Source organism: Notechis scutatus, chromosome 3, assembly GCF_049901735.1.
Source record: "Notechis scutatus isolate UNSWTSFEM ecotype Mainland chromosome 3, rNotScu1.2, whole genome shotgun sequence".
In the NCBI taxonomy this organism is placed as follows: Eukaryota; Metazoa; Chordata; class Lepidosauria; order Squamata; family Elapidae; genus Notechis; species Notechis scutatus.
Genome location: NC_142011.1, coordinates 1,506,397 through 1,534,360, shown reverse-complemented (window position 1 = coordinate 1,534,360; position 27,964 = coordinate 1,506,397). Strand labels below are relative to the sequence as shown.

Sequence of the window (27,964 nt, the reverse complement as noted above, 5' to 3'; positions counted from 1 at the left end):
GCTTGGAGAAAGGCGGCCTGGGGGGTAAGACCATCAACCCTTGGCCTTTAAGGTGCGCAAGGCTGGTGGGAGTAGGGAGAGCGGAGATTAAGGGGAGGGGAGAGAGGGGTGCTCAGCCCTGCAAGCCCAGGGGGCAGGTGGGGGGAGAGGGTGGGGGTGTTCTGACCCTCACCCTTTCCCAACAAATCACACACAATCCAAAAGGAACAGAAACCTTGTAAGGCTTTTGCAAAATAATTAGCTGTGATAAGCACAAGCCTCGCCAAACTGTGCTGAGACTTGCCAAAAGAGAACAGACAAGAAATAATTTGTAAAATAAGCATCTTCAAATACAAACTCAGGATTCTGGAATGTCCACGAGGCTGGAGTTTCAAAACGTCTTTGCTTCCTGCAAAGTACATTCGTTTCACAGCTGGCTTTTATCTTCTTGAAGGAGGGGCCATTACCCTGCAGCCTTACTCCCGAGTCACCTGTGCTGTTGTAACTGCTCTTTCCTCCTAGCAATCCTTGCGTGCACACTTTGCACTGGGCACAGGCTCCTCGGGAACCTCCTCATTGCTGCTGCCAGCCCCCACAATCTCTGAAGGCAGCAGTCCACTCCCTGATGGTCCTGGCCCCTCATCTGAGTCCTCGTTCTCCTCAGCCATCTGCACCTGCTACTGGCTAGTCACAACAGTGGGGGAGGGGCAGCTGGGGGAGGATGAAGCCCAGTTTTCCCAGCCGTTTTCCCAGCCGTAAGGACAGCCTGTCCAGCAGTGAGGAATAACAGAATAATGGAGTGGGAAGGGACCATGCGGGGGAGTGTCCTCTATAGTCCAACACCCACAGGAATTTTTCAACACCTGGCAGGAAGCAAAGTGGACAAGGGTGGTGGCTGTGGCACAGTGAGTGGGGAATTTTGACTTGGCCTGGCTTAATTTTTCTGCATTGGAGGGGGGTGCGAAGAGAGGCACGTTGGGTGCTGGGTTCAATTCAAGGGGTTGCTTGTGACTTATAAAGCCCCACCTGGCATGGGGGCCAGGCTACCTACCAATTGACCTTGTCCCATTATATCAGCACACACACACACCCTGTCAGTCTACAGGTGTGTTGCGGACTCCATGAGGTAGAACATAGTCTAATAGGCTTGGAAGGGACCTTGGAGGTCTCCTAGTCCAACCCCCTACTCAAGCAGGAAATCCTATATACCATTTCAGAATAACAGAGTTGGAAGGGACCTTGTAGGTCATCTAGTTGAACCCCCCCCCAAGCAGGAGACCCTGCACCATTTCTGACCGATGGCAGTCCAGTCTCTTCTTGAAAGCCTCCAGGGATGAAGCTCCCACAACTTCCGAGGGCAACTTCTGTTCTACTGCTTGATTGTCCTCACTGTCAACACATTTCTCCATAGTTCTAGGTTGCTTCTCTCCTTGATTAGTTTCCGTTGCTTGTCCTGCCTTCTGGTGCTTTGGGAAATAGATTGACCCCCCTCCTCTCTGGGGCAGCCCCTTGTCACAAAGCCGGAAAGGTTGGGGATCACAGGTCCAACTGCTTTTAACGTTGTAAGCCACCCAGAATCTCCCCACAGCGGGACGGGTGGCAAACAAATGGAATAAACAAATACAATTAATCAGAATAGTGCCTGCTGCTTCTCTCTTCCCTCTTTGCCAAGACTGGCAATGCCAAAAGCTGCTCTGGTCGTTCCCATCATTCCTTCTTCCTGTCCCTCCATCACACAAGAAAACGAAGGATGGAGAACTTTCTCACTGGCGTTTGTTCTCCCAGCCTGCTGTCCCGTTTCCAAATGTTTCATTCACCAGTCTAGGTAAATATCATCTGAACTTCAGCCGAAGGGCTGTCAACTCATTAAATATTTCTAGGGTCTTTTTAGAGTTGCCAACAGAAAGGAGGGAGGGGGGAGGGAAGGGGTTTGAAAGAGCAATGCGGCAGCTTGGAAATCGAAAGTGCATTCCATAAATAGTTTTTCAGAGATAGTAAATAGGTGACTGAAGTTTCCGCCATGCGAAATTCAAACTGGAGAGCATGATTGATGACTTTGGGCTATGGATGTGTCCCATTGGAGAGTATGATTTACGATACACCCAGGGTCAAGGGTGGCAGTGAATTATGTGTCTCAGAGTCAGCTGTACCCAGGCAGTGCCGGCATGTTTACTCCCAATAAATCCTTTTGAAATTTGGCTCAAGACTTGTGATTTAAATGGGGAGGGGGGACTGCCAAAATCCTGACAACGGTCTTGTTTCAGTTCTCTTCTGCTTTTATAGGTCTGGTGCAGGGGTGGGTTTCTACTAGTTCGCACCTATTCGCTAGAACCGGTTGTTAACCTTCTAAGCAGTTCGGAGAACCGGTTGTTAGAAGAAATTACAGGGCTAATCCTGTAAGGAAGGCAGGAAGGAAACATTCTGGTGTTGCTTGCAGAAACTTCCTCTCCGTTAACCCTTATTACATTATTGGCAGGACTAGACTCCCTGTCTCTGGAACTTCTCTGGAGTTTTTCTCCCCTCCTTTGCTGGTACTTTGCTTGTGTGGAGGGACCATTCAAAGTTACAATGGCACTGAAAAAAGTGACTTATGACCATTTTTCACACTTACGACTGTTGCAGCATCCCCACAGTCACGAGAGGCCAGGCGAGGAGATCCGTGCCTCGATGTGAGTGATATGGAGTTGGCCACGCCCAGCCAATAGCATGACCACCAAGCCACGTCCACCCAGTCACATGACCACCAAGCCACGCCCACCAACTAAGCCACGCCCACAGAACCAGTTGTTAAAAATTTGAGTCCCACCCCTGGTCTGGTGTGGTCAGTTGGTCATGTGACCGACTGAGTGGACATGCCATGCAGGGGTCATCTGGGAGTGAGGTCCCATTGGCTGGAGGTCATGTGAGTCACCTGGGGGTTATCGCCTTAGTTGGTTCGTCGCTCAGTTGATTTGGCTTTTTAAAGGCTTGTAGGCTGGTTGTCGATCGATATGTTTGTGGATTGACCCGTTCACTGAATACCAGGCTTCGACAAATTTGCGTGCATAGTGCATAGTGGCATGGCATGCCCCTGTTAGAGTTGGAAGTCCGAAGAGGAAGATGAACAGCTGGCAGGGAGTGGGAGTGTGGCTCCGTTGGCTGTGGAGGAAACAGGGGAAGGGCAAAGTCCGGCTGGGCAGAGCAGGGGAGGGGTAGAACAAGGGAGAGGGAATTCAGAGGAAGACCCAGGCCCACCCCCTCTTCAACATAGGGCAGGCAGGGAGGAACAAAGAAGAGAGCAACATGGGTTGCGTGGCTTACAGGGGAGGAAAGGGCCCTGATTCCCTTCATTAGCCATACCTGGGAATGAGACTTTAAAAGAAATGCATGCTCAGTGCGGCAGCTGCTGGGAGCAAACGTGAGTTTATCCTGTGTTGTTGTTGCTTATCTGTGTTCCTGGCATCTTCCCAACCATGTTGAGTTATTGCCGTGCCTTTAAGTCTGGAATTCTTGCTCCTGCCCTACTGGACTAATTACCTCTTTTTGCCTTGATTGGACTTATAGTTACAGTTTTTGTTGACCACATTTTGGACTTGATTCTCTGCAGCCAAAAGTTGTTCCTGGGAGAGTTTTTCTCCGGCCAGAAGATAACCTGGACATTGGGGGCAAAGTTGGAGCGAATAAAGGGCCTCCTACTGATTATCTGACTGTGTTGCCTTTGTGCCACGCCCCTTTGGGTCATCACATGGCATGACCAATAATTTTTGTTCGGTCCCAGTCAACTGTCGTTGTTTGGTGTCGATGTGAGCCAAGATCAAGAATTTCAGGAAGAACCTTCCCATAATCCTACAGCCATGTCAAATGATTGGTGTTTATAAGCCATGAGCATGGTCTCGCCTGAAATTATTTCTAAATTTTGGGCGGGGTTAGATCTGTCATTTGCAAGACTGGTGATCCTCAACGTACGATCCAAAATCATGAGTCCACGATGGCCAAATTAATGGAGCAAAAACAACAACAACAACCTCAGCTTCTGCCATTTGCCATGCCCCGCTTTCTTATCTCTGTGGGACTCCTGACCTGCAGAGCATCAGATGATGGACAGCTGGGAAAAATGACTGAAGGGCTGGGAGGAGCTGCAGAGAACGCAATTATATCATCTGTGATTAGCTAAGGGGGGGAGGATATCTCAGCACCGAGATGTGGAGAATGGAGAGCAGAGCAAGAGAGAGGAGGAAGAGGAAGAGGAGGAAAGGAGGAGGAGGAGGAGGATTATGAGGTCCTTGGTGCCCTCTGAGCTTGCAGGTGTCTCATGACCCAACTAGGGAACATCATCAGTGCTAGAAGGGAGTGAAGTTTGTGGAGAGCAGGAGGAGCTGGAGTAAGGGGAAGAGAAGGAAGTTCAGCAGGAGCAGGAGCAAGGGGAGGAGGAGGAGGAGGAAGAGGAGCAGGTGGAAGAGGACTGGGGTGGTCCTAGATGCTCTCTGATCTCGGTGGTTTTCTTGCAGATCTTTCATGGCCCAAGTAGGGAACTTCATCAGTGCTAGAAGGGGGTGGGGACTGCGGAGTGAAATGGAGGAGGAAAAGGGAGTGGGGAGGCCTCAGGGGAAGGAAGGGAGGCATCAAACAAGGGAGGAGGCCCTCTGCTGACTCCAGCAAAAAGAGAGGTGCAGTTCTTGGGGAGCAAGGAAGAAAACGAACCCAGGCAATGCTCCCAGAGGCTGACATCACTTTGGGGCTTCCCAGTTTCCCTGCATCCAACATATCTGACCACCTTTGGTTCCTTCCAAACCGGAGTTTGCTCTCCAGCTCTTGGTGAAAACAGCGTTTATCCTCCTTGACTCCTCCTGAAAGATGGCTGGACTTCAACTCCTAGAATTCTATACCTTAGCCAGCTGGGGGATTCTGGGAGTTGGAGTCCCACCCATCCTCAAATGGCCAAGGATGAGAAATTTGATTTGAAGCAGACCAAAAAAAAAAAAAACCCCAGAGTTTTGAGCCAACTGAAAGGTTAAGAAAGGAGGCTTGAAGCCGTTTGACGCTATCCAAAATGTGTTCTTGGAAGGGTGACCCCCTTCGGGGCCGGATGGATGGGCTCCTGGGGGCCCATAAACTTTGAGGACCTTCTCCTGCTTCTGAGAATAAAAAAACAGGCGGCTGAGATCCTTCCGCAGATGGGAGACTCATCAAAAGTGATCGATCTTTTGTCTTGATGGAGCCAGACAGGCTTAGCCAGTAATGTTCAGGCTGGGCTAAAAACCTTGCAAAATTTATTTCTCGGGACTCGCCTGGTTGCATCGGCCTCTTCCGAGGCTCACTTGGGAAAGGTTCTTCCCTGGGCAGGGGATGATGGGCACCAGAAGGCAGAACAAGAAGCAACGGATGGACAATTTATCAAGGAGAGAAGCAACCTAGAAATCGGGAATGATTTCCTGACCGTGAGAACGATTAACTAATGGAATGAATGGCTTGCCTTGTGGGGGGGGGGGCTTCATCACTGGAGGTTTTTAAAAAGAGACTGGAGAGCCATTTGTTTGAAGTGATATAGGGTCTCCCGCTTGGGCTGGACTAGAAGACCTCCAGTGTCCCTTCAAGCTCAATTCTGATTCTAATTCTAAACCTCAAGGTCCCTTTCAACTCTCTTATCCTGTTATCCTTTATTCTGTTTTTCTGTTGATTTGTTATTCTGATTATGCATTGAAGAGGAGAGCCAGGTTAGTGGGATTCAAATTTCTTAACAACCGGTTCAGTAGGTGTAGCCAGGGGTGGGATTCTACCAGTTTGCACCTATTCGCTAGAACCAATTGTTAACATTCTAAGCAGTTGGGAGAACTGGTTGTTAGAAGAAATTACTGGCCTAATCCTGTAAGGAAGGCAGGAAGGAAACATTCTGGTGTTGCTTACAGAAACTGTCCCCCTCCCCCAATGGGATCCCAACCAAACTGGCAGAGCCACATCCAGCTACACGCAGGGAGAGGCAGTCGGGGGGGTGGGGGGCAGCAGCAGTACCTGGTTGTTGTCCCAGTTCTCCTTCTCCGTCCAGTCCTTGTGGGTGCGCACGTACCACCACTGGATCTCCAGCGAGTAGGAAGGGGAGCTGCTGCCGCGGAAGGAACAGGCCATCTCCACATCCTCACCAGCCCGGGCAGTCATATCGTGAGGGGTCTCGGTGAAAAAGGCTGCAAGGGAAACCAAGATGCGTTAGGCCGGGGGAATGTTGCACCTGGGAAAGTCAATCAATCAATCCGTCAATCGGTTAGAATAGAGCTGGGAGAGACCTCAGAGGACTTCTAGTCCACCCCCCCACTGCTCAAGCAGGAGACCCTATCCCATTTCAGACGAGTGGCTCTCCAGTCTCTTCTTAAAAGCCTCCAGTGACGGAGCTACCACAACTTCTGCTGGCAAGCTGTTCCCTCCATGCCTCCCTCCCTCCTTCCGTCTGTCTATCTATCATGTATCTTACCTCTCTCAGAATCCTAGGACTGGATGGGACCTTGGAGGTCATCTAGTCCAACCCTAGCCTAGTCTAGTTTCAAGCAGGAAACCCTATACAAACGGCTCTCCAGTCTCTTCTTAAAAGCCTCCAGTGACGGAGCGCCCAGGATTTCTGGTGGCAAGCAGTTCCGCTGGTGAATCGTCCTCCCTGTTACGAAGTTTTTCCTTAATTCCAGGTTGCTTCTCTCCTTGATTGAGTTTCCACCCATTATTTTCTGGTGCTTTGGAGAATAAGTTGACCCCTTCCTCTTTAGGGGCAGCCCCTCAAATACTGGAATCCTGTTGTTATCCTGTCCCTCCCAGTCCTTCTCTTCTCTAGACTGGCCAAACCCAAATCCTCCAACCGTTCTTCCTATGTTTTAGCCTCCAGGCCATTAATCGTCTTGATTTCTCTTCTCTGTCCTTTTTCCAAAGTCCCAACCTCTTTTTTGTAATGTGGGTGACCAAAACTGGATGCAGGATTCCAGGTGTGGAATTATTAAGGTTTTATAAAGTAGGAGAATCTGGTGTGACTTCAGAGCAACCCAGCATCCAGGGTTGAAGGGCGGGTCAAGGACCACCACCCCAAATCTCAACTTCCTGAAATCATAAGCTGGGAGTAAGGGCTGGAGCAGGGGTCTCCAACCTTGGCAACTGTAAGCCAGACGGACTTCAACTCCCAGAATTCCCCAGGCAGCTTTGCTGGGAGTTGAAGTCCTCCAGGTTTCAAGTTGACAAGGTTGGAGATCCCTGGGCTGGAGGAGAGGGAAATACCTTCCCTCTCCCCCTTTTTCCATTCCTCAAACCATGAAAAAACAACAACCCACAACCCGGAGCTGTCAATCACTTCCCAGTCCTCCAGTTAATTAGCCATCTTCTTTCAAATGATTAATCAATTAGCCAATTAAAATAAATACTACAGTAGCTCAGGGTAGGGGCTATCTGGAGAATATACAATTAAGACGGCAATTGCTCTTGACTAAATAACACAGACAAGCCAGCATTGTTGGGGAAATCAGTTGGTCGGGCAGGGATTGTCAGAAAATTGGTCCCGTGGTCCCAACGGCGTGCCCGGCTCTGCCGGCCGGTGAGAACAGCCTCAGCTCTAGCCAGAGGAGGCTCAAGAACAGACTGGGAAGAAAACGAAATAACGCCACCACCGACTCCTAAAGACGACCGGGGTTTGCACAATGAGTGTAGGCAGGGGTGGGATTCCAAAATCCCAGCAACCGGTTCGCTGCCCACTTGCTGGGTGGGCATGGCCATGGTGGGCGTGGCCTACTGGTACTTCGGGTTTGGCCATTTTTCACCTTCCCCATAGTCCGGAGGCTTCCCTCAGGCCTCGGGGAGGGCAAAAATGGCCTCCCCGGGCTCTGGAGGCCCTCCAGAAGCTGGAAACGGGCCCGTTTCCAGACTTTTGGTACTTCCAGAAAGCTCATTTTTTCCCCCCTCCCAGAGCCTCACAAACCCTGCACTTACCTGCATCGAAAATGGGCTGTATGGAAACTTCTGGGAGGGGCGGGGTGGGACGGGTGAGGCCAGCTGGCCAGTTCAACTACCAGTTCAGCAAAACAGATGCAAATTTAACATCCGGTTCGCCCAAACTGGTCCGAATTGGTAGAATCCCACCCCTGAGTATAGGAGAAGAGCAGGCAGAAGGGGCAGTGGAATTAAACAAGTCATTAGCCCGGAGTCCTGTTATTCCCACAGACGGTCTAAGTCTTTTTTTTTTTTTAAATAAAGTTTTATTTGGGTTTTCACACATACAAAATACCAGTAAAACATCTTTTTTGAAAATAGCATGGTCCCGGGTTGAATTTCTTTATATAGACACAAAACTCAATTTCATGCTCCTTTTTGTATTCTATTCCATATCTTATACTATTTTACATTTTCTATATAGTTTTTCCCCTCTTTTAATTTTCTCAATTTTATTTTGATTATCTCATCTCAATTCAAATCATTATATTTATACTTTTGTCTGTTCTGTTTCAATTTCATATTATCTTTTCTCATTAAACGAATTTTCTCCTGTAGTTACTAATTGGAGTATGACACCTTTATATCTTTTAATTACATCCATTCAACTCTTATTTAAACTTCAATGTATACCTTAAGGTTATGACCTTCAATATAATACATAATGGATAACTTCCAATTGAATTCTGCTTGGTACATTCTTATAATACACACTATATTCTTTTTTTAAAAAAGAAAGATTGTAAATATATGTAATTATAAACCCTCATTCCATTCCAGTTCAGTTCTATCATTAATAATCATTAAAATCTTAACATCTTTAACACTTCTTTTCAATTAAATATCATACTTCCTTAAAAACACATATAATCTCCATAATTAATTTTCCCTTATTTCTCTTCACATGTGTTTTATAAATCATTAAATATACCTTTTGTTACATTTATTTATTGACAAGCATTCCACTGAATTATGATAGCTATTTTATCAGACGTTTTAATCATATATTGTTTTATATTTTCTAAAATTATTTCTACTTCTAATATTACCATACTATCTTATGTACCTTTGCAGAATCCCTTTTTCTATTAAATTTTCACCCATTATCTCTAAATAGGCCCTGTTTCTCTATATTTTGCTTCTGTCCTTTATAACTTCTTTTCCTTTCTTTCTTCTCTCTCATCTTCTCCCTCCCCTTTTTACCCCCTTGTCTGTCTAGTTCTAATTCTCTCTTCTGCATTTCCCTCTTCTGTTGCTTTCTGATTTTATACTTATTTTTCACTCTATTTTTTTTTTTTTTTGGAGTTGTTTTTCCCAATCTTAAACTTTCCATTCTCTTTCCCCCCTTTCCTCCCCCCCATCTAAGATTACTTGTTCATTAAAGATGGCTTCTTCTTTGTCGCAATCTTCTTGTTCTGCAGGCATTTCTTGCTTTTGGAAGTCTTGTTGAGATTTTGCTGTAAGTTCTTTTTTTAATTCCAGTCAGTCTCCTCCCTTCCAGATCCTGCCCTTTTATTCTTTTTCTCTCCTTTCCTGTTTTCAAAAGCTTTTAATTATCCAGAAATCTTTATTATCCCTTTGACTTTATTTTCAGCATTAAATGCCTATTGATGTCAAAGTGGATTTTTTCCCAATTTCTTGCTTAAGTCTCTTAGCTGTCAGTATAGGAAAAGGAGAAAACCAAATCTTTTCCCTTTTCTCTCTCCTTTGCAGCTTAAAAATCTTCTTAGGGAACAATGTTATTGTTTTTTAACAGTTTCAATTCCAGGGTACCTTATTTGTTGCTTTTGCTGTTTGACCCGGTCAACCAAAACTTTATCTTCTTATCTTCCTCCTGCACATTCTTTTCTGGTCGAGTTCTTCTTTGTGGTGGCCATTTCTGACCACCGCTGCAACCGCCTTCGGGAAAGGGAGTAATGGCCAGCTGGGGAGGAGAGATGCGGCTCTCCTCAACCCTGCTGGCAGTCTCCCCCCTCTTCAACACCTCTACGGGGTGGCTTAGCCCCGAAACCAGCCAGCTCGGGGCGCTCCAGCGGCGAGCACGGATCGAAGCCTCGCAGAGATGAGGTTTCGGTCTGTCGCTGAAGAAGCTCAAACCGGAAGTCCCCCACAAACGGTCTAAGTCTTAACTCCTCTTGAATTTTGTTGACTCTAATTTAGTGCTAATTGTTGCTGACCGTTAGTCAACTAAATTCTTGTTTATAGGCATGAGCGCAATAAATCAACTTAATGAGGAACTCAATGCACACTCCAATTTTCCCTGCCTGACGATCAGAGTTTGCAGCACATCTGACCAGCAGACAAGTAAATAATTCAGCAGGATTAGTTTTGCATAAGAAACTTCTTTTTATAAAATATGTCAAGTCATAAAACATTTCTATGGCCATTTTAGAGTTGCCAACAGAAAGGGAGGGAAAGGGGTCTGAAAGAGCAGCGCGGCAGCTTGCAAATCAAAAGTTTATTCCATAAATAGTTTTTGAGAGATGGTAATTAGGTGACTGAAGTTTCTGCAGTGCAAATATCTAACTGGAAAGCATGATTGATGCCTCTGGGCTATGGAGGTGTCCCATTGGAGGATATGAATTATGATACACCCAGGGGGTGGGTGGAAAACCAGGGTCAAGGGGACAGTGAATTATGTCCCTCAGAGTTGGCTACACCCAGGCAATGCCAGACATGTTCACTCCCAATAAATCCTTTTGAAGTTTTGGCTCGAGACTCATGATTTAAATGGGGTGACCGCTGGAATCCTGACAGCCAGCCATGTAATTGGGAAAAGGGGAGGCATTTAGGAATTACACGTGTAGAAACAGGGCAGGGTGCTGATTATATACCATTGTGGTCACCATTCTGCCCTTTTCACACACGCAACACATACACACACAATGGATACTTGTGATTCAGGCCATCCAAACCGACCCCCTACCCTCTTATGTAACGGAATACTGACAACCAAGTCCTCCCACCTACAACCATTCCTTTTAGTGACCCGTTGGAAGTTACAATGGCACTGGAAAAAAAAAGTGACGTAGGATCGTTGTTCACACTTACTACCATTCAAAATTCAGGGGCTGGACAACTGATTCGTATTTATGATAGTCGCTGTGTCATTCCTCCCGGGGCCACAGGATCCCCTTTTGAGATCCTCTGACAAAGTCCATGAGGAAGCCGGATTCACTTAAGGACTGTGGGGCTGACTTAAGTACTGCAAGGACTCACTTATCAACAGGTGGCAAGAAAGGTTGTGAAATGGAGAAAAAAAATTCAATGAACAACTGTCACGCTCAGCAACAGAAATGCTAGAATTAATTGTGGTCATAAGCCGAGGACTACCTGTATTTGTCTCTCCATTCATTTGTCTGAACTGGTATACGGGCTGGACTAGAAGACCTCCAAGGTCCCTTCCAGCTCTGTTATTCTGTTCTGTTCTGTTCTGTTCTGTTCCTTTCTTCTCTTTCTCTCTCTTCTCTCTCTTCTCTTCTCTTCTCTTCTCTCTCTCTTCTCTTGATATTCTCTTCTCCTCTTCTCTTCTCTTCTCTCTCTCTTCTCTTCTCTTCTCTTCTCTTCTCTCTCTCTTCTCTTCCCTTCCTTGTATATTCTTCTATTCCATTCCATTCTCATTCCATTCTTCTCTTCATTCCAATATCTATTCTCTTCTATTCTATTCTATTCTATTCTATTCTATTCTATTCTATTCTATTCTATTCTATTCTATTCTATTCCTATTCTATTCCTATTCCTATTCCTATTCCTATTCCATTCCATTCCATTCTATTCCTACTCTACTCTATTCTCTAGGAGGGATAGATTCTGAGTCTATTGATAGCTTGTTTTGGTTCTTGGAATGTTAATCATAATATGATAATATTATAAATAGTGTTAATTAATACTATTGTTTTCATGTTTTCCTTTCATTCAATTTCTGGGAAGTCCGTGATGTCCTTAGGCAGCCCCAAACCTACTCCATGCATGCAAATCCTAACAGCACCCCCATGCCCACACAGAGGGTGGCATTTTCCTACAGGACTTTTTGGAGGCCCACAGTAACAGTGGTCGAGGGGGCTTTAGAGGTCTTGTAGTCCAACCCTCTGCTTGAGCAGGGGAACTTAAACCAGGGGTATCCAACCTCGGCATTTAGAACCCAGGCTGGCTCAGGAATTCTAGGATGTGAAGCCCACAAGTCTTAAAGTTCCCAAGGTTGGGCACCATTAATGCTATACCATTCTGGACAAATGGCCGTCCAATCTCTTCTTTAAAACCTCCAGTGATGGAGTGCCCACAACTTCTGGTGGCAAGCAGTTCCACTGGTCAATTGTCCTCACTGTTAGGAAGTTTCTCTTTAGTTCTAGGTTGCTTCTCTCCTTGATAAATTTACGCCTGTTGTGTCTTGTCCTGCCCTCAGGCGCCTTGGAGACTAGAACAGAACCGAAAAACAGAGTTGGAAGGAACCTTAGAGAACTTCTAGCCTGACCCCCTGCTCGAGAAAGAGGCCCTATTTCAGACAAGCTTCCCCCCTCCCCCTGCCCAAAGGAGGAGGTGACCCTATACCATTTCAGACAAATGGCCATCCAAACTCTTCTTGAAAACCTAACCATCTTTTGACTGTCCTGTATTCTGTACAGTGATAGATTTTGTCTTGTGTACAGATGCAGATAGATAAACTCAACAAAACATTCATACAAAGTCTTCATTATTGGTCCATCAGGTATCCTCATAACTCACATTTGTGATGAAGTTCTTCTTAAGGTCCAAATCCTTTGCATATCTGTCTTGTAGGCAAAAAGATGGTTATCTCCTTATCCCTTTCCTCCCATCTTGTAGCAGTAGTTACCATAAGTCCGTGAGTTCAGGCAAGAGTGAAGAAACCTCCCCCAACCCATTGAGGGTCAATTTAGTAATCAATCAGGATTACAGATGTGGTCACGTGACATGGACTACATTTCCCAGGATACCTTAACTACATTTACCATGATGCATTCCCTTAAGGGGACAGCTCACAATTGCTACCTAGCTATCTAATTCCCATACATTGGCTGGACGGCACCCCTCCCCCCCGAAAATACTTTTGGAGGGAAGCCATTCCACTGGCGCAGTGGTGGGATTCTACCCGTTTCCCTACAGTTTCAGTGATCGCGCATTTCGCACATGCACCTTTCCAAACACCAGCTGAGGCTCAGCTGAGGGGATAAAGAAAAGGTGGGTGGGAGGGCCGATCCTGCGCTTTTCTCTTTTTTTCTCGTCCCAGCTGATCCACGGAGGCTTTTTTAAATACCGGTTGGCCAAACCGGTAGCAATTTTTGCTACCGGTTTGCTCGAACCGTGCCAAACCGGAAAGCATTTCACCATTGCACTGGGGAATTGTTCTCACTGTCAGGAAATCATTTCTTATTTCTAGGCTGGTTCCCCAGGTTGGCCCAGACTTAAGAAACCACAACGAAGCCAGGGGCATCGTTTGCACAAGCCGGCCAAGTGCCACCCGTTTTATCCAAGCATCCCGTCTCCCTGGCGACCCATATCTGTCATCCTGGGGAAGGCCGGGGTCTCGCACACTGGACCAGGCGTCGCAGCCTCCCCTGAGTCCCTTCATCAGTCCAAGTAGCAAATTAGCATCAAGCTTGACGGAAAAGGCTAATACCCTTAATACGTCTTTGTCCCCTGGAGCTGGAGAAATCTCAGACAGTTATCGCTTTCCTTTAATCCATCTTAACAGGGCGCAGTGGAAAATACAGCGCGAGGGGCTTAATGAGGCCACCCCATCTCCTGGCTGGTTTTACAAGATAATTTCTTTCTTTCTCTCTCTCTCTCTCATTCTCTCTCTCTCTCTTTCTCTCTCTCTGTAGTTCTCTTTCGCCTGGAAATCCATGCAGCTCCTTGACCAATGGGGAGCAGGCACAACACAGGCAGCAGGCTGCAGGAGCAGAAGAGAAAGTCAGTGTTGGAAGGGAACTTGGAGGTCTTCTAGTCCAGCCCCCTGCTCTATCAGGAGACCCTCTACCATGTCAGACAAGTGGCTGAAAAGTCTCTTCTTAAAAACCTCCAGTGTTGAAGCACCCACAACTTCTGGTGGCAAGTAGTTCCACTGGTTAATTGTGCTCCCTGTCAGGAAATTCCTCCTTATTCCCAGGTTGAATCTCTCGTTGATCAGTTTCCATCCATTATTATTCCTTGTCTGGCCTTCAGGTGCCTTGGAGAATAATTGGATCCCCTTCTTCTTTGGGGCAGCCCCTCAAATACTGGAAGGCTGCTCTCCTGTCCCCCTTGGGTCCTTCTCTTCTCTAGACCGGCAAAACCGAAACCCTGCAACCGTCCTTCGTATGTTTAGGCCTTTAATCCTCTTAGTTGCTCTTATTGGAATTTCCTCCCAGAGTCTCAATATCTTTTTTGCAATGTGGGGACCGAAACTGGGTGCAGGTTTCGGGGTGTTCTGAAGCGGTACGACTTCGTGTGATTTTGATTTTAGGCCTCTGATTACACAACCCAGGATTGTGTTGGCTTTCTTGGCTCCTGTAAATCGCTCTCTCCTCCCCTCCCCTTTGCAGCTGGAGAAATTAGGGAGGGTCCCTCCTGAGATGTTTGCCGGGCCCTCATTCCTGCTGTGGACTCAGCCGCCTTTTCTCTGATTATGGCCTAGTCTGTGTCTTTTCCTTCTGTCTCCTCCAAACCTCCTTCCCAGTGAGGGGGCTGGCCCAGACAGGATCCCCTTAGGAGGTTTCCCCCCAGGGGCAAAGCGTTCCTCCTTCCAACAGGTGGGTGGGTGTACCCAACTTCTCCCCCTACCCTGGGGTTGAACAGCCTTGTGTGTGCTGTGCATTGTGTCTTGCATAGAATACAGACACACACACACACACAAGGGCGGGGCTTGGATTACAGGCAGAGGTGGGTATTCAGCCAGTCCAGACCGGTTCTGGAGAACCGGTAGTGGAAATTTTGAGTAGTTGGGAGAACCGGCCAATCCCACCTCTGACTGGGCCCGCCAACCCCATCTCTTCTCTGCCTCCCATCGAGTCCCAGCTGATCGGCTGGGTCTTCTTTGGTTGCCCCACACAGGAGAAAGGAGCTGGAAAGCAGGTTAGTGGGGTGGGGAGAGGGATTTTGCAGTAACTTTCCCCTGCCATGCCCACCAAACCACACCCACCAAACCATGCCATGCCCACCAAGCCACACCCACAGAACACCCTGCCCACCAAGCCACACACACACAGCGGATCGGCTGGGTCTCCTTTGGTTGCCCTGCACAGGAGAAAGGAGCTGGAAAGCAGGTTAGTGGGGTGGGGAGGAAATGGGGATTTTGCAGTAACCTTCTCCTGCCATGCCCACCAAGCCATGCCAACAAAGCCACGCCCACAGAACCGGTAATAATTTATTTATTTTTTTGAATCCCACCGATTACTGGGTTCTGCCCTCAAATTGTGGCTTTTTTGAACCGTTCTCCCTGTAGACTCCCCCAAACAGGCTACAACCAGCAGAAAGGGTTGGGCTAGATTCCCCCATTAATCAGGGTGCCTGTATCTGGTGTTGTGGCCTGTCGGCCTCCAGCCTCTCCAGCAGCTGAATCAGAAGAGGAGGATTAGGAGGAGGAGGAGGAGGAGGAGGAGGCGTGGGAGTCAGGGTCAGCATCAGGGTAACCTGAGAGCTCCTGGGGGGGGGAAGAGGAATGGAGCTGAGAGAGAGAGAGAGAGAGAGAGAGCCTGAGCTGTCCATCAGCCCTCAGATGGAGAGTCAACAGCCCCCAGGTCTGGAGGTGGCTGATGAGGAAGAGGAGGAACCGCTGGCTCCAGTGCCTGATGTGCAGATGCGCAGAAGGCAGAGGAGAGGAGAGCAGGGGAAATCTATGGGCCGGTCCTTGGGACGGAAGAGCCAGGTCTGGAGGCGGCTGATGAGGAAGACGAGGAACAGCCGGGTCCAGTGCCTGACAAATAGATGCACAGAAGGCAGAGGAGAGGAGAGCAGGGGAAATCTATGGGCCGGTCCTTGGGACGGAAGAGCCAGGTCTGGAGGCGGCTGACAAGGAAGAGGAGGAACAGCTGGGTCCAGTGCCTGACACTCAGATGCACAGAAGGCAGAGGAGAGGAGAGCAGGGGAAATCTATGGGCCGGACCTTGGGACAGAAAAGCCACTGCTGCTGGCGAAGCCCCATCCTGGCTCTGGGGATCAAAGGCAGTGGGCAGAGATGAATAGATGTGCCAGACAACTGTCCATCACCTGGACGGACACACTTGTTAGCCTGCTGTGTGTGTGTGTGCGTGTGTGTGTGTGTGTGTGAAAGGGAGACATTTTGCCGGGACTGTCGGCGCTCCTAATAAAGGAATCATTGATTTAACTACAGAGAGTGGGTCGTGTTTGGGGAGCCGGGTCGGAACATCCTAGTCTTTTTAAACCGGAGGGCACCCCTTCTCCCCTCCTCCCAGGTACAGACGTGGCCTCAAGAGGAAGGGGAGCAGGACAAGCACCCCCAAAACCCCAGCCTGGACAAGAGTGGTCATTGGCTAAGAGCCCTGCTGGCTGGGAATTCTGGGTAGCGTAGTCCTGGCACAGCTTTTATCGGTCCAGAGAGGGGGCTCTCGGCATGAAAAGGCCTGGATACGTTCAAGAGGGACATAAAGCCCCCTTCTGTCTGTCTCTTATGTTGGGGAGGGGTTTTTCTCCAAGCCCCCACCCCACCCACTCATCTAACACACATGGGGGGGGGGGGTCCTCTCTACCGCACACCCTTCCCTTCTTCATGCACAGCTGCTCGGGAGAAGCTGTTTTAATTATCCTCTTTAAGGAGCCCCCTTGCCCCCACCCCACCCCCCAGCTCTGCAGCATGGATCTGAAGACAATTAAGGCAGGAGAAAAGCTGGAGGGTGGGGGAGAGCCCCCCCCCTCTTTTCCCGGCCAGCTTTCATTGGGGAGCCACCATCTTAATTAACCTCAGGGCTTAGCTGGGCACAACGCCACCTGGCTGGGGGACACGGGGGTGGGGGGGGGTGGGGTGGGGTTTAGGAAAGCGGGGGGGGGGGGGGCCTTTCTCGTGTTTCTCAGCCTTGGCTGCTTGAAGAGACGCCAACTCCCAGAATTCCCCAGTCAACCCTGTCTGGTTCTTCCCCTTTTATTCTCTAGACTAGGGGAGAGATTGCAGAGGAAGGGATTGCAAGAGAGTCAGCAGGCCACAATTATATATGTCTGTCTGTCTGTCTGTCTGTCTGCATAAGAGATTCTTGCAAGAGGCACAGAAAACAATTGATTCTTGTAATTCGTTGCCACAGATTCCTAACCGTAGCTTCCTCCTCCTCCTCCTCCTCCTCCTCCTCCTCCTCCTCCCCCCACTCCCCCCACCAACAAAATCCCTTTTCCCTCAAAAGAGATGATGGGTGCTCCCAGCAAACAGGCAGGTACCAACCTTGAACACAGGGGAGAAGCAAAATGCATTGTCTCTGGGTTGGACTAGATGACCTTTGGGGGACCCTCCCAGCTCTGCAACCCTATGACGCTGCTGAGAACATCTGCCCCAAGGCTGGCAGGGAGGAGACCCCAGTCTCCTCTTCTTCTTCTTCTTCTTCTTCTTCTTCTTCTTCTTCTTCTTCTTCTTCTTCTTCTCTTCTCTTCTCTTCTTCTTCTCTCTCTCTCTTCTCTCTCTCTCTCTTCTCTTTTCTCTTGCTCTCTCTCTCTCTCTTTCTCTCTCTCTCTCTCTCTCTCTTTCTCTCTTTTCTCTCTCTCTCTCTCTCTCTCTCTCTCTGTTCTCTCTTTTTCTCTCTCTTTCTTTCTCTCTCTCTCTGTTTCTCTCTCTTTCTCTTGTCTCTTGTTCTCCCTCTTCTCTCTCTCTCCTCCCTCCCTCTCTCTCTCCCATCTCTCTCTCGTCTGACAGCCTCTTCCTTTTCTAGTTACAGCCTTTTTACACAATTTCTTCCCGCCCAGTTTTATCCAACTGCCTAATTAAATTGTCGGCTTCTAATATCCTCACCTAGAGTTGTTGTTGTTTTTTTGTGAGTGCCTGCATTGGATTTTCTGCAAATATGCAAAAAAAAGCAGAATTACCCTGGACATTCCGTTCGACACTTAACACAACACAATATTAATTAGCAGCATTTGCTGTTTCTTACAAAAAAAAAAAAAAAAAAGGCAGGGATGTGAAAACAATAGGAAATTGGTGCTGAACATAATTGCATCCGCCTTGGAGTAAAATAACATTTTTTTTTTTTTACATCCTCACGGTGTAGTAGAACACCTGCACCTCAACAGATTATGCTTTTTAAAAATTCTATTTTTTTAAATTCTCTACCAGGTCCTTCGCCTGCTTCTTCATCTTGTACATGGCATGAATTTCCTAGCTGCAGGAATGTCGGGGGTGTGTGTGTGTCAAAAAAGTCAAAATGGCAGCTGCAAAGAGACGATAGAAGCTCAGCTTTTGTTTATATGCTTTGCAGTGAATGAAAGGTGAAAGCTCCATTTGCCGGCTGTGGCCGCCATCACTTAAAACCCCTTCCTCTCCCCATCGAGGGATGCGTAATTGAAAAACCCTCAACTTGGATTCAAACAAAACGCACAATATAAACCAAAGCAAATGAAAGTTTAGAGGGCCCTGCATTTCAAACAGGAATTTGATTCTTTTCTGCTTAGCAGAACGGTTTCCCATCAAATTAGAATTCGATTCCTGATCAATAGGTACAAATTCAATTTCACACCGGATTCCCCCGTGGCGCATGCCCATGTCATTTTTCTCTGACATTAAACCTACCTATTGACTACTCTGCCTCCGATCCATATTTGCAACGGACTGTAAAAGTTTAGAAACTACAAGCAGCCCCTTTCTGCCTGCTGTTCTGTCTTCTTTTTCCTCATTCTTCAGCCTCGTTCTTCTTTTAAAGCGGGAAGAAAGAGAGAATAGAATAACAGAGTTGGAAGGGACCTTGGAGGTCTTCTAGTCCAACCCCTTGCCCCAGGCAGGAAACCCTACACAATTTCGGACAAATGGTTGTCCAATCTCTTCTTCGAAACTTCCAGTATTGGAGCATTCACAATTTCTAGTGGCAAATCATTCCACTGGTTAATTGCTCTGACTGTCAGGAAATTCCTCCTTAGTTCTAAGTTGCTTCCCTCCTTGGTTAGTTTCCATCCGCTGCTTCTTGTCCTGCCTTCAGGAAAATAGGTTGACCCCCAGCCCCTCAAATATTGGATTTTACATAATCTAAACTTTCATGGAAACCTGTTCCCACTTAATGCATTTAGCAAAAAGGATTCTGCTCAGTTTCAAATAAATTCATTCCATTTTATTTTTCTCGTATGATGACTAGGGCTCATCCGTTCAAACCGTTAGCAACCTCTGATAAACGATGAGGGACTCCCGCGTTTAAAATCAAGGAAATATCTTAAATAAAACATTTGTCAACTCATAAAATATTTCTCTGGTCTTTTAGAGTTGCCAACAGAAAGGGGGGGGGAAAGGGGTTTGAAAGAGCAGTACGGCAGCTTGGAAACCAAAAGTGCATTCCATAAATGTTTTCAAAGATAGTTTCTAGGTGACTGAAGTTTCTGCTGTGCAAAATTCTAACTGGTGAGCATGATTGATGATTCTTGGCTATGGATGTGTCCCATTGGAGGATATGAATTATGATACACCCGGGGGTGTGCGGGGGAGGGGGGAACCAGGATCAAGGGTGACAGTGAATAATGTGCTTCAGAGTCGGCTGCACCCAGGCAGTGCCGGACATGTTAACTCCCAATAAATCCTTTGTAAGTTTTGGAAGTTTGGCTCGAGGCTCATGATTTAAGTGGGGGGAACCACCAGAATCCTGACAACATTGACATTAAGCCCAAAAGGTTGTTTTGAATTTAAAAATAATAATTTAAAAAATGGAGAAATGAATCAAGATCTGAACAGACCACAGATGGTCCTGGACTTCCTGCTGTTCATTTAGCGACCATTCAAAGCTACGACGGCGCTGAAAAAACCGACTTATGAAGGTTGATCACACTTACGAAGGTTGCCGCATCCCCATGGCCACAGGATCAAAATTCAGACCCTGGGCCCAATTGGTTCTTATTTATGATGGTCACAGTGTCTCGTGTGTGTGTGTGTGAGAGAGAGAGAGAGAGAGAGAGAGAGAGACACAATCCCCTTTTACAACCTTCTGAAAAGCAAAGTCAATGGGGAAGGCCAATTCACTTTATAACCGAAGAACTGCAGTGATTCACTTAACAACTCCAGCTAGAAAAATCACACTCACTTAACGAATGTTTCGCTTAACGACAGAAATTCTGGGCGCCAAAATTTGGGCTCCAAACTACCAGTATAGATTGCACTGGTTCCTTTGCACACCATTTTTTAAAATGTAATTCATCCAGTCTTCGAACTGACCACCAAAATATATATATATATATATATTTCTATTTCTGGCACTAGCGCGCTGCTAAAATTACCCTGTATAAATCACCCCCTTCTCTCGTTCCGGTTTTGTCGACATTATAAGCAAATTGATACCCATTACCATCCTCCCAATTAATCATTCCGTTTGCTAAAGAGAATCAACAATCCTTCATAATGAATCCTCCAATTGGTTTATTGTCTGTATTTTCTACAGCTTATAAAACAATGTTCCACAAGAAATAGATTAGATTTGTGATTAGAAAACACTGAAAGAATAAAATGCCATGTTCGTTATTAGCTTTTTTTTTGTATTTAAACATCTCTCTGCCTGAAAAAATTAACATAACAGGAAACAGATTTGAAAAATCCTGAAAAGAGATGAGTGTCTCTGTTTTTCTCTCTCTTTCTCTCTTTTTCTTTTTCTCTCTTTCCCTCTCTCTTTCTCATTTTCTCTTTTTCTTTCTCCCTCTTCCTCTCACTCTCTTTATCTTTTTCTTTCTATCACTCTCTTCCTCTTTTTCTTCCTCGTTCTGTTTTCTCTTTTTTCTCTTTCTCTTTCTCTCACACTCTTTTTTCTTTCTTTCTATCTCTCCCTTTTTCTCTCTCTGTTTCTCTCTATTTCTCTCTCACACTCTCTCTTTACCTTTCTTTCTCTGTCTCTTTCTCTCATTCTCTCTCTCCTTTTCTCTTTCTTTCTCTTTCTCTGTTTCTCTCTCTCTTTGTCTTTCTTTTTCTCTTTCTTTTTCTCTCCCTCCCTCCCTCTCTTTCTCGCTGTGTGTGTGTTTGTCAAAGTAATGTGGCAGCATTGAATTTTATTTTAGAATACTGAGCTTTCCAATTAATTAAATGTCATATATGAATTCATACAGACTCCTCTGTAGTCTATTGTTTCTTCTATTCTTTTTTTTTAAAAACTAACCTTGGGAAATAGACTCTTTTTAAACACAGTATTTTAATTTTGTTGTATTTGCTTGGTTTTTGAAAAAAGGGGGAAAACAAAGAGAAGCACTTAACACGACCACAGTCTTAGTGGAAACCAAGATTAATGGAGAGATTTTCAGATGCTGTCTACAAAGATGGGCCACTTGAAGATGGGTGGACTTCAACTCCCAGAATTCCCCAGCCAGCAAAGCTGGCCAATCAAATAGCAATAATAGAAAATACTCATCAACCACTTCTGAAGCTATCCATGATCTAAAGAAGTCAGTAGTTTGATGCAAAGAAGAAGAAAAAAACATATCGTTATTCTACAAATGATTTCAGTTAAGTCCAAAAATGCTTTTGATTAATGTTCACCCAAGTCTTCCACTTCAGAGAACGTGGCTTCCATCTCCTTCCAATTTTTGCTTCCTTGGAGTCAAAAAAAGAGACATCTGTTATGCTGGACTTGCCCAATCTGCTGTCCTCCAGCACTTGCCTTTCTCAGAGAGCCTGGACACCAAGGTCCTTGTCTTTCTTGGCTGAGGTGGTGTGGATGCTGTAATCCCATGATGTCATCAAATGTGATGATTGTCAGATCTGCTGAGGCAGTGGGACCTTCCAGATTGTCTTTGTTCCATAGATGGTCACCTAGAAATGACCTTGTAGAAACTCTACTGAGGTGGCATCAACAATACGAGCCTCACCAATGACCTCAGCTAGATCAGGAAACAAAGGATGACAAGAACTCTACTGATGCACCCAATAGATGTGATCAAGTTCTTGGAAGCCTGTCTAATTTCTCCTTCCCTTCCTCTTATGTCTTAGAATGGAGCCAATCTGGATTTCTCCCAAAGGTTCTCTTTGCTTCTTGGTCTTCAAGCATGTTGGCTTTCTTGTGAGTTGAAACCATCTCTGCATAGTTTCCTCGAGGTCGTCTCTCCACCAGAAGGCAAGATGAATGCAGCCCAGGGAAGACCAGCAAGGGTCCAAGAGACAACCCATCATCACCATCCACAGAGAAGAGAAGAACAGCTGAGGGTCACTTGAAAGAACAAGGTAACAGAATAACAGAGTTGGAAGGGACCTTGGAGGTCTTCTAGTCCAACCCACTGCTCAGGCAGGAGACTCTACAACCATTTCAGACAACTGGTTGTCCAATCTCTTCTTAAAAGCTTCCAGTGTTGGAGCATTCACAACTCCTGGAGGTAAGTCGTTCCACTGATTAATTATTCTCTATGTCAAGAAATCCTTAGTTCTAGGTTGCTTCTCTCCTTGATTAGTTTCCACCCATTGCTTCTCCTCCTTCCCTCAGGTGCTTTGGAGAATAGTGCCAACTCGGAATCGAACCTGGCTGAAGACCTCTTTTGCTGCTTCATCGTTACCACATACTAAGGGGGTGTGGGTGGGAGAGGACATACCTAAACTGTCTTGCAGACAAAACAAAATCTTCTCCCGTGGGAACCAAGGTCATCTCAGCAGATGGCAGCGGAAGGAGGAATAGGAGTGACCAAGGAGCCTGCCAACTGCTCTTATTGGACAATGTAACCTGGGACATTTGGGGAGGGAAACTTTCACTCTTTTAGTTACACTCTTGCTCTGGGAAATTTTCAGAGTTAGTTTTCGCTAGCTGTGACAATATAATGTATTCAATAAACGTGTTCTTTGAGGAATGCTCCTGCCTCAGAGTTCTGATTTCTTTGGATGCATTACTCAGAACACTGACAAATAGGTTGACACCCCCAACTCAAATAAACTGCTATTATGTCCCCCCCTAGTCCTTCTTTTCATTAAATTAGACATACCCAATTCCTGCAGCTGTTCTTTCTATGTTTCATCCTCCAGGCCCCTAATCCTCTTTGATGCTCTTCTCTGCATTCTTGCCAGAATCTCAACATCTTTTCTATCTCGTGGCAACCAAACCTGCGTGCAGGATTCCAGGTGTGATCTTACAGATGGGCTGTTCTGACCCAGGCTTCCTAAACCGTAATTACGCACACACTTATTTTAAAAACAAAGACTTACTTTATTTCAACACTGGGAATTGTTTTCATTCCCAGCCAGAATTAATCTCAAACAGTCCCCTGAGATAAGCACTCACCTTTCAGTTCTGTGGCATGCTGCCAAAAACAGAAGTATCCAATTTACTAGAAAAGAAACCGTCCAAGTACAAGAAAAACCAACCGAAGTACAAAGAACTTCAAGGATGACTCTGAACCGATTGAGCGATGTTGCTTCCTGCAAAGTTTTCATCATCTTGGCCTGACTTTTATCCCTTATGGGAGGGCAATCACCTCCCAGTCTTACTCCTGAGTCTCCCCTTTTGTTTCAGTTGCTCTTGCCTTCTGGCAGCTCTGCACACATGTGCACTGGGAACAGGCTCCCCTTGTTCCTCTGCCTTGCTGCTACCAGACTTCGAAGGCTCCAGAGGCAGCACCCCACTCCCAGACGGTCCTGGCCCCATCTCTGCATCGGATGCAGGGCCCGAGTCTGAGTCTTCCCCAGACTCCCAGACTGGTTCCCGTTCTTCCCCACGGTCCGATTCCACTGCCGTCTGCACAGGCTGAGTCCATCATCTGCACCTCTATAACTGTCTGGTTTGGTTCTGCAACCCAACAGGACAGACAGAGACTTCAGAGGATAATTAGGACTTCAGAAAAAACAATGGCTACCAACCTGCCTTCAATCAAGGACCTGTCTACTTCACGAGTTAAAAAGAGGGCTGTGAAAATATCTAGAGACCCCTCACATCCCAGACATAAACTGTTTCAACTCCTTCCCTCAAAACGATGCTATAGAGCCCTGCACACCAGAACAACTAGACACAAGGACATTTTTCCCCCCCAACGCCGTCACTCTGCTAAACAAATAATTTCCTCAACACTGTTCAACTATTTACAAAGTTTGCACTACTATTACTGTTAATCTTCTCATCACTCCTTATCACCCATCCCCTCCCACTTGTGACTGTATGACTGTAACTTTGTCACTTGTATCCTTACAATTTAGATTGACTGTTTCCTAGTATGATTTGATTGCTTATTGTACCCTCTGACTATCATTAAGTGTTGTACCTGATGATTCTTGACTCCTGACAAATGTATCTTTCATTTTATAGAATAGAATAGAATAGAATAGAATAGAATAGAACAGAACAGAATAGAATAGAACAGAACAGAACAGAACAGAATAGAATGTATACTGAGAGTATACTGAGAGTATTATGTATACTGAGAGTATTTACACCAAGACAAATTCCTTGTGTGTCCAATCACACTTGGCCAATAAAGAATTCTACCTGTCTATCTGCTGGCGAACCACAGCGTGGGCCACCCCTGCCTCTTCCCTCCCACCTCTGTCTTTGCCAGACCTGCGATTCTGCCCTCTACAATCCCCTCTCTACCCGTCTATTGTCTCGTTTGCCTTTTCTCGTTTTCCTCCTCCAATAAGAATCGCTCTGGTTTGGAAGGTTACAAATTGGCTCATTTGGAAGAGGTTACTCCCTTCCTGCCCCCCTCCCCACCCCACCCCAGTAAGGCTGGGATGGATTGCTCACCTTCACAGGTAAAACCTTAAAAGTAACATCCCCTTTTTTAAAAAAAAAAACAAATCCCTTCTGTTTGCAAGGGGGGGCCCTGCGCTGAGCCGCGTTAAGCCTGCTCAAATGCCATCTTGGTTGCAGCTCTCTGGAGGCCGCTGCCTCATTTTGCAGCAAAGCCAGCACCGACTCCGTGTTTGTGTTGTGTGTTTGCGTGTGTGTTCCAGTCTGCACACTCTGCATACGAGAAGGGTACGTTTGTCTCACGCTCGCTCAGCAAACCAACAGAAACCCATTTCTAAAACAGCACGAAACGGGCAGAATTCACGTAACAGAAAATCACAGGCGATGGAAAGAGGAAATTGGGCCATTTTTCGGACTCCCTCGCCAGCCTATTTTTAATGAAGCTAAAACCATTCTTTAAAAAAAAAAAACACACAAAAAAAACCAACCCTGGTCATTTGGATTTTCCTGCCCCCGCGTGAAAGATATAGTTTAACTTCTCGAGCATTTATCTTCTTCGCCATCATCTGTTATTACCGTCCCTGCGTGGTTGTTATTCGTTCAACCCTCCTGCCTTTCTGCTAACGGAGACGCTTCAGGCTGCAAAAGAGTCCAGAGTGAAAATAGAATAAAACTAGAAATCCAGCTACGTTTTTCCTCCTCCTTCAGCGCAAAAGGGCTGGGCTGAAGAATGGCAGCTCATCTACTATTCTTTGTAGATTTGCCCTCAGGATGGGCCAAATTGGCAGCCAAAATTATCCCGCCTGAAAAACGCCCTGGGCACCCTTGGCCACCGGGCTACTGGACCAGGCGCCACGAGTCCAGGTGGACCCTGAGATTGAGTGGCAGAGCGGAGCCTGTGGTTGCCCACTGCCCCTCCCAGACCCCCCTCCCAGACCCTGGGATAAGCTAGCCTGAGGTCACTGCATGATCACAAAAGGACCAGGGCTGACCTCCCACCTCTGCGGGTTTTGGAAACATTATCTGATGGTTCCCAAGAATAAGTGGCCAGACTGGGGGGATTCCTGTATTATAGGCAGAACATAAAGGAAGTAGTTAGTTTGAACTTTGCACATGGTTGTTTGTTCCTGAGACTCCCTCCCCCGAGGATGCACAATCTGCATTCTGGCTTCCCAAACACCACCTGCCTTAACCTCCCTCCCAGAGAGCACCAAGGACCCCATAGTCTTCTTCTTCTTCCTCCTCCTCCTCCTCCTCCTCCTCCTCCTCCTCCTCCTCCTCCTCCTCCTCCTCCTCCTCCTCCTCCCTGCAAACTCCTCTCCCTTCTAGCACTGATGATGTTACCTAGTTAGGTCATGAAACACCTGCAAGGAAGCAGCCAAGCTCATAGAGCACTCATAGAGCACCCCACAGTCTCTTCTTCTCCCCCCCTCCCTCCCTTCTCCTCCTCCTCCTCCTCCTCCTCTCCCTCCCTCCCCCACTCTGCAAACTCCCCTCCCTTCTAGCACTGATGAAGTTCCCTAGTTGGGTCATGAAATGTATGCAAGAAGACGACTACAAGCAGAGAGCACCAAGGACCCCACAGTCCCCTCCTCCTCCTCTCCCTCCTCCTCCTCTCTGCAAACTCCTCTTCCATCTAGCCCTGATGGGGTTCCCTAGTTGGGTCATGAAATGTCTGCAAGAAAACAACCAAGCTCATAGAGCACCAAGGACCCCACAGTCATTGTTGTTGTCTTCCTCCTCCTCCTCCTCCTCCTCCTTCCCTCCCACCTCATGTCTGCAAACTCTTTTTCCATCTAGCCCTGATGAAGTTCCCTAGTTGGGTCATGAAACGTCTGCAAGAAAACAACGAAGCTCATATAGCACTAAAGACCCCATTGTCCTTTTCCTCCTCCTCCTCCTCCTCCTCCTCCTCCTCCTCCTCCTCCTCCTCCTCCTCCTCCTTCCCCTCCCACCTCATCTCTGCAAACTCTTTTTCCGTCTAGCCCTGATCATGTTCCCTAGTTGGGTCATGAAACGTCTGCAAGAAAACGATGAAGCTGAGAGAGCAGCAAGGACCACACAGAGAGGGGCTCCTGCCTGCGGGCCCCCCTTTTCTCCTTCTCTCCCTCTTTGTCACCCCCATCAAAGACAAAATGCAACCCTCCCACCCCACCCCCACCTCCCATCCAGGCAGGCCGGTGATCGACCTTCCAAGGGGATCATTCAGGAGGACTAGGAAGAAAGGCAGCCAGTGCTGTGAACATGTCAACAAGCCAACATAACCCCCAAGGTGCGTTTTTCTCCCTTCGCAGGAGGGGCTGCCCACCAGTTTCTCCGCTGCTACGCAAAAACCTCCAACCCTCCCCCCACCCCAGAGAAAGCTTTGAGCCCAGCCACCTTTCCTCCGCATCCTTTCCTTCCTCTCAGCTCCGGCCTCTGCCTGGAAAATGTTGCGTTTCCCAGAGGGGGAAAAAACACCAACCAAGCTGCAGCCTCTTTAAATATTAATTCGCCGCTTAACCTTTATTGAATATTTGCAAAAGCTGTGTAGATCATTCAATCACCGAGGCGGCCCTGGCAATGCAGGACCCTGCAAAGCCTCGGCTTTTGGAGAATTCCCCTTGTTCCTCTGCCTTGCTGCTACCAGACTTCTTCGAAGAAGGATTTCTGGCATCTCTGCATCGGATGCAGGGCCCGAGTCTGAGTCTTCCCAGACTCCCAGACTGGTTCCCGTTCTTCCCCACGGTCCGATTCCACTGCCGTCTGCACAGGCTGAGTCCATCATCTGCACCTCTATAACTGTCTGGTTTGGTTCTGCAACCCAACAGGACAGACAGAGACTTCAGAGGATAATTAGGACTTCAGAAAAAACAATGGCTACCAACCTGCCTTCAATCAAGGACCTGTCTACTGCATGAGTCAGAAAGAGGGCTGTGAAAATATCTAGAGACCCCTCACATCCCAGCCATAAACTGTTTCAACTCCTTCCCTCAAAACGACGCTATAGAGCCCTGCACACCAGAACAACTAGACACAAGGACATTTTTCCCCCCAACGCCGTCACTCTGCTAAACAAATAATTCCCTCAACACTGTTCAACTATTTACAAAGTTTGCACTACTATTACTGTTAATCTTCTCATCACTCCTTATCACCCATCCCCTCCCACTTGTGACTGTATGACTGTAACTTTGTCACTTGTATCCTTACAATTTAGATTGACTGTTTCCTAGTATGATTTGATTGCTTATTGTACCCTCTGACTATCATTAAGTGTTGTACCTGATGATTCTTGACTCCTGACA

The 27,964-nt window shown here is 46.9% G+C and overlaps 1 protein-coding gene across 1 annotated transcript in view; it reads right to left on the bottom strand.

Moving 5' to 3' along the window:
• The window catches only part of VSTM2L (V-set and transmembrane domain containing 2 like), an 80,328-nt gene that overhangs the window by 19,748 nt on the left and 32,616 nt on the right, over positions 1-27,964 (bottom strand). The window contains 1 exon segment of the mRNA XM_087959077.1: positions 5,968-6,137. Within this exon segment, the coding sequence (XP_087815203.1) occupies positions 5,968-6,111 (144 nt within the window). The 5' untranslated portion in view covers positions 6,112-6,137.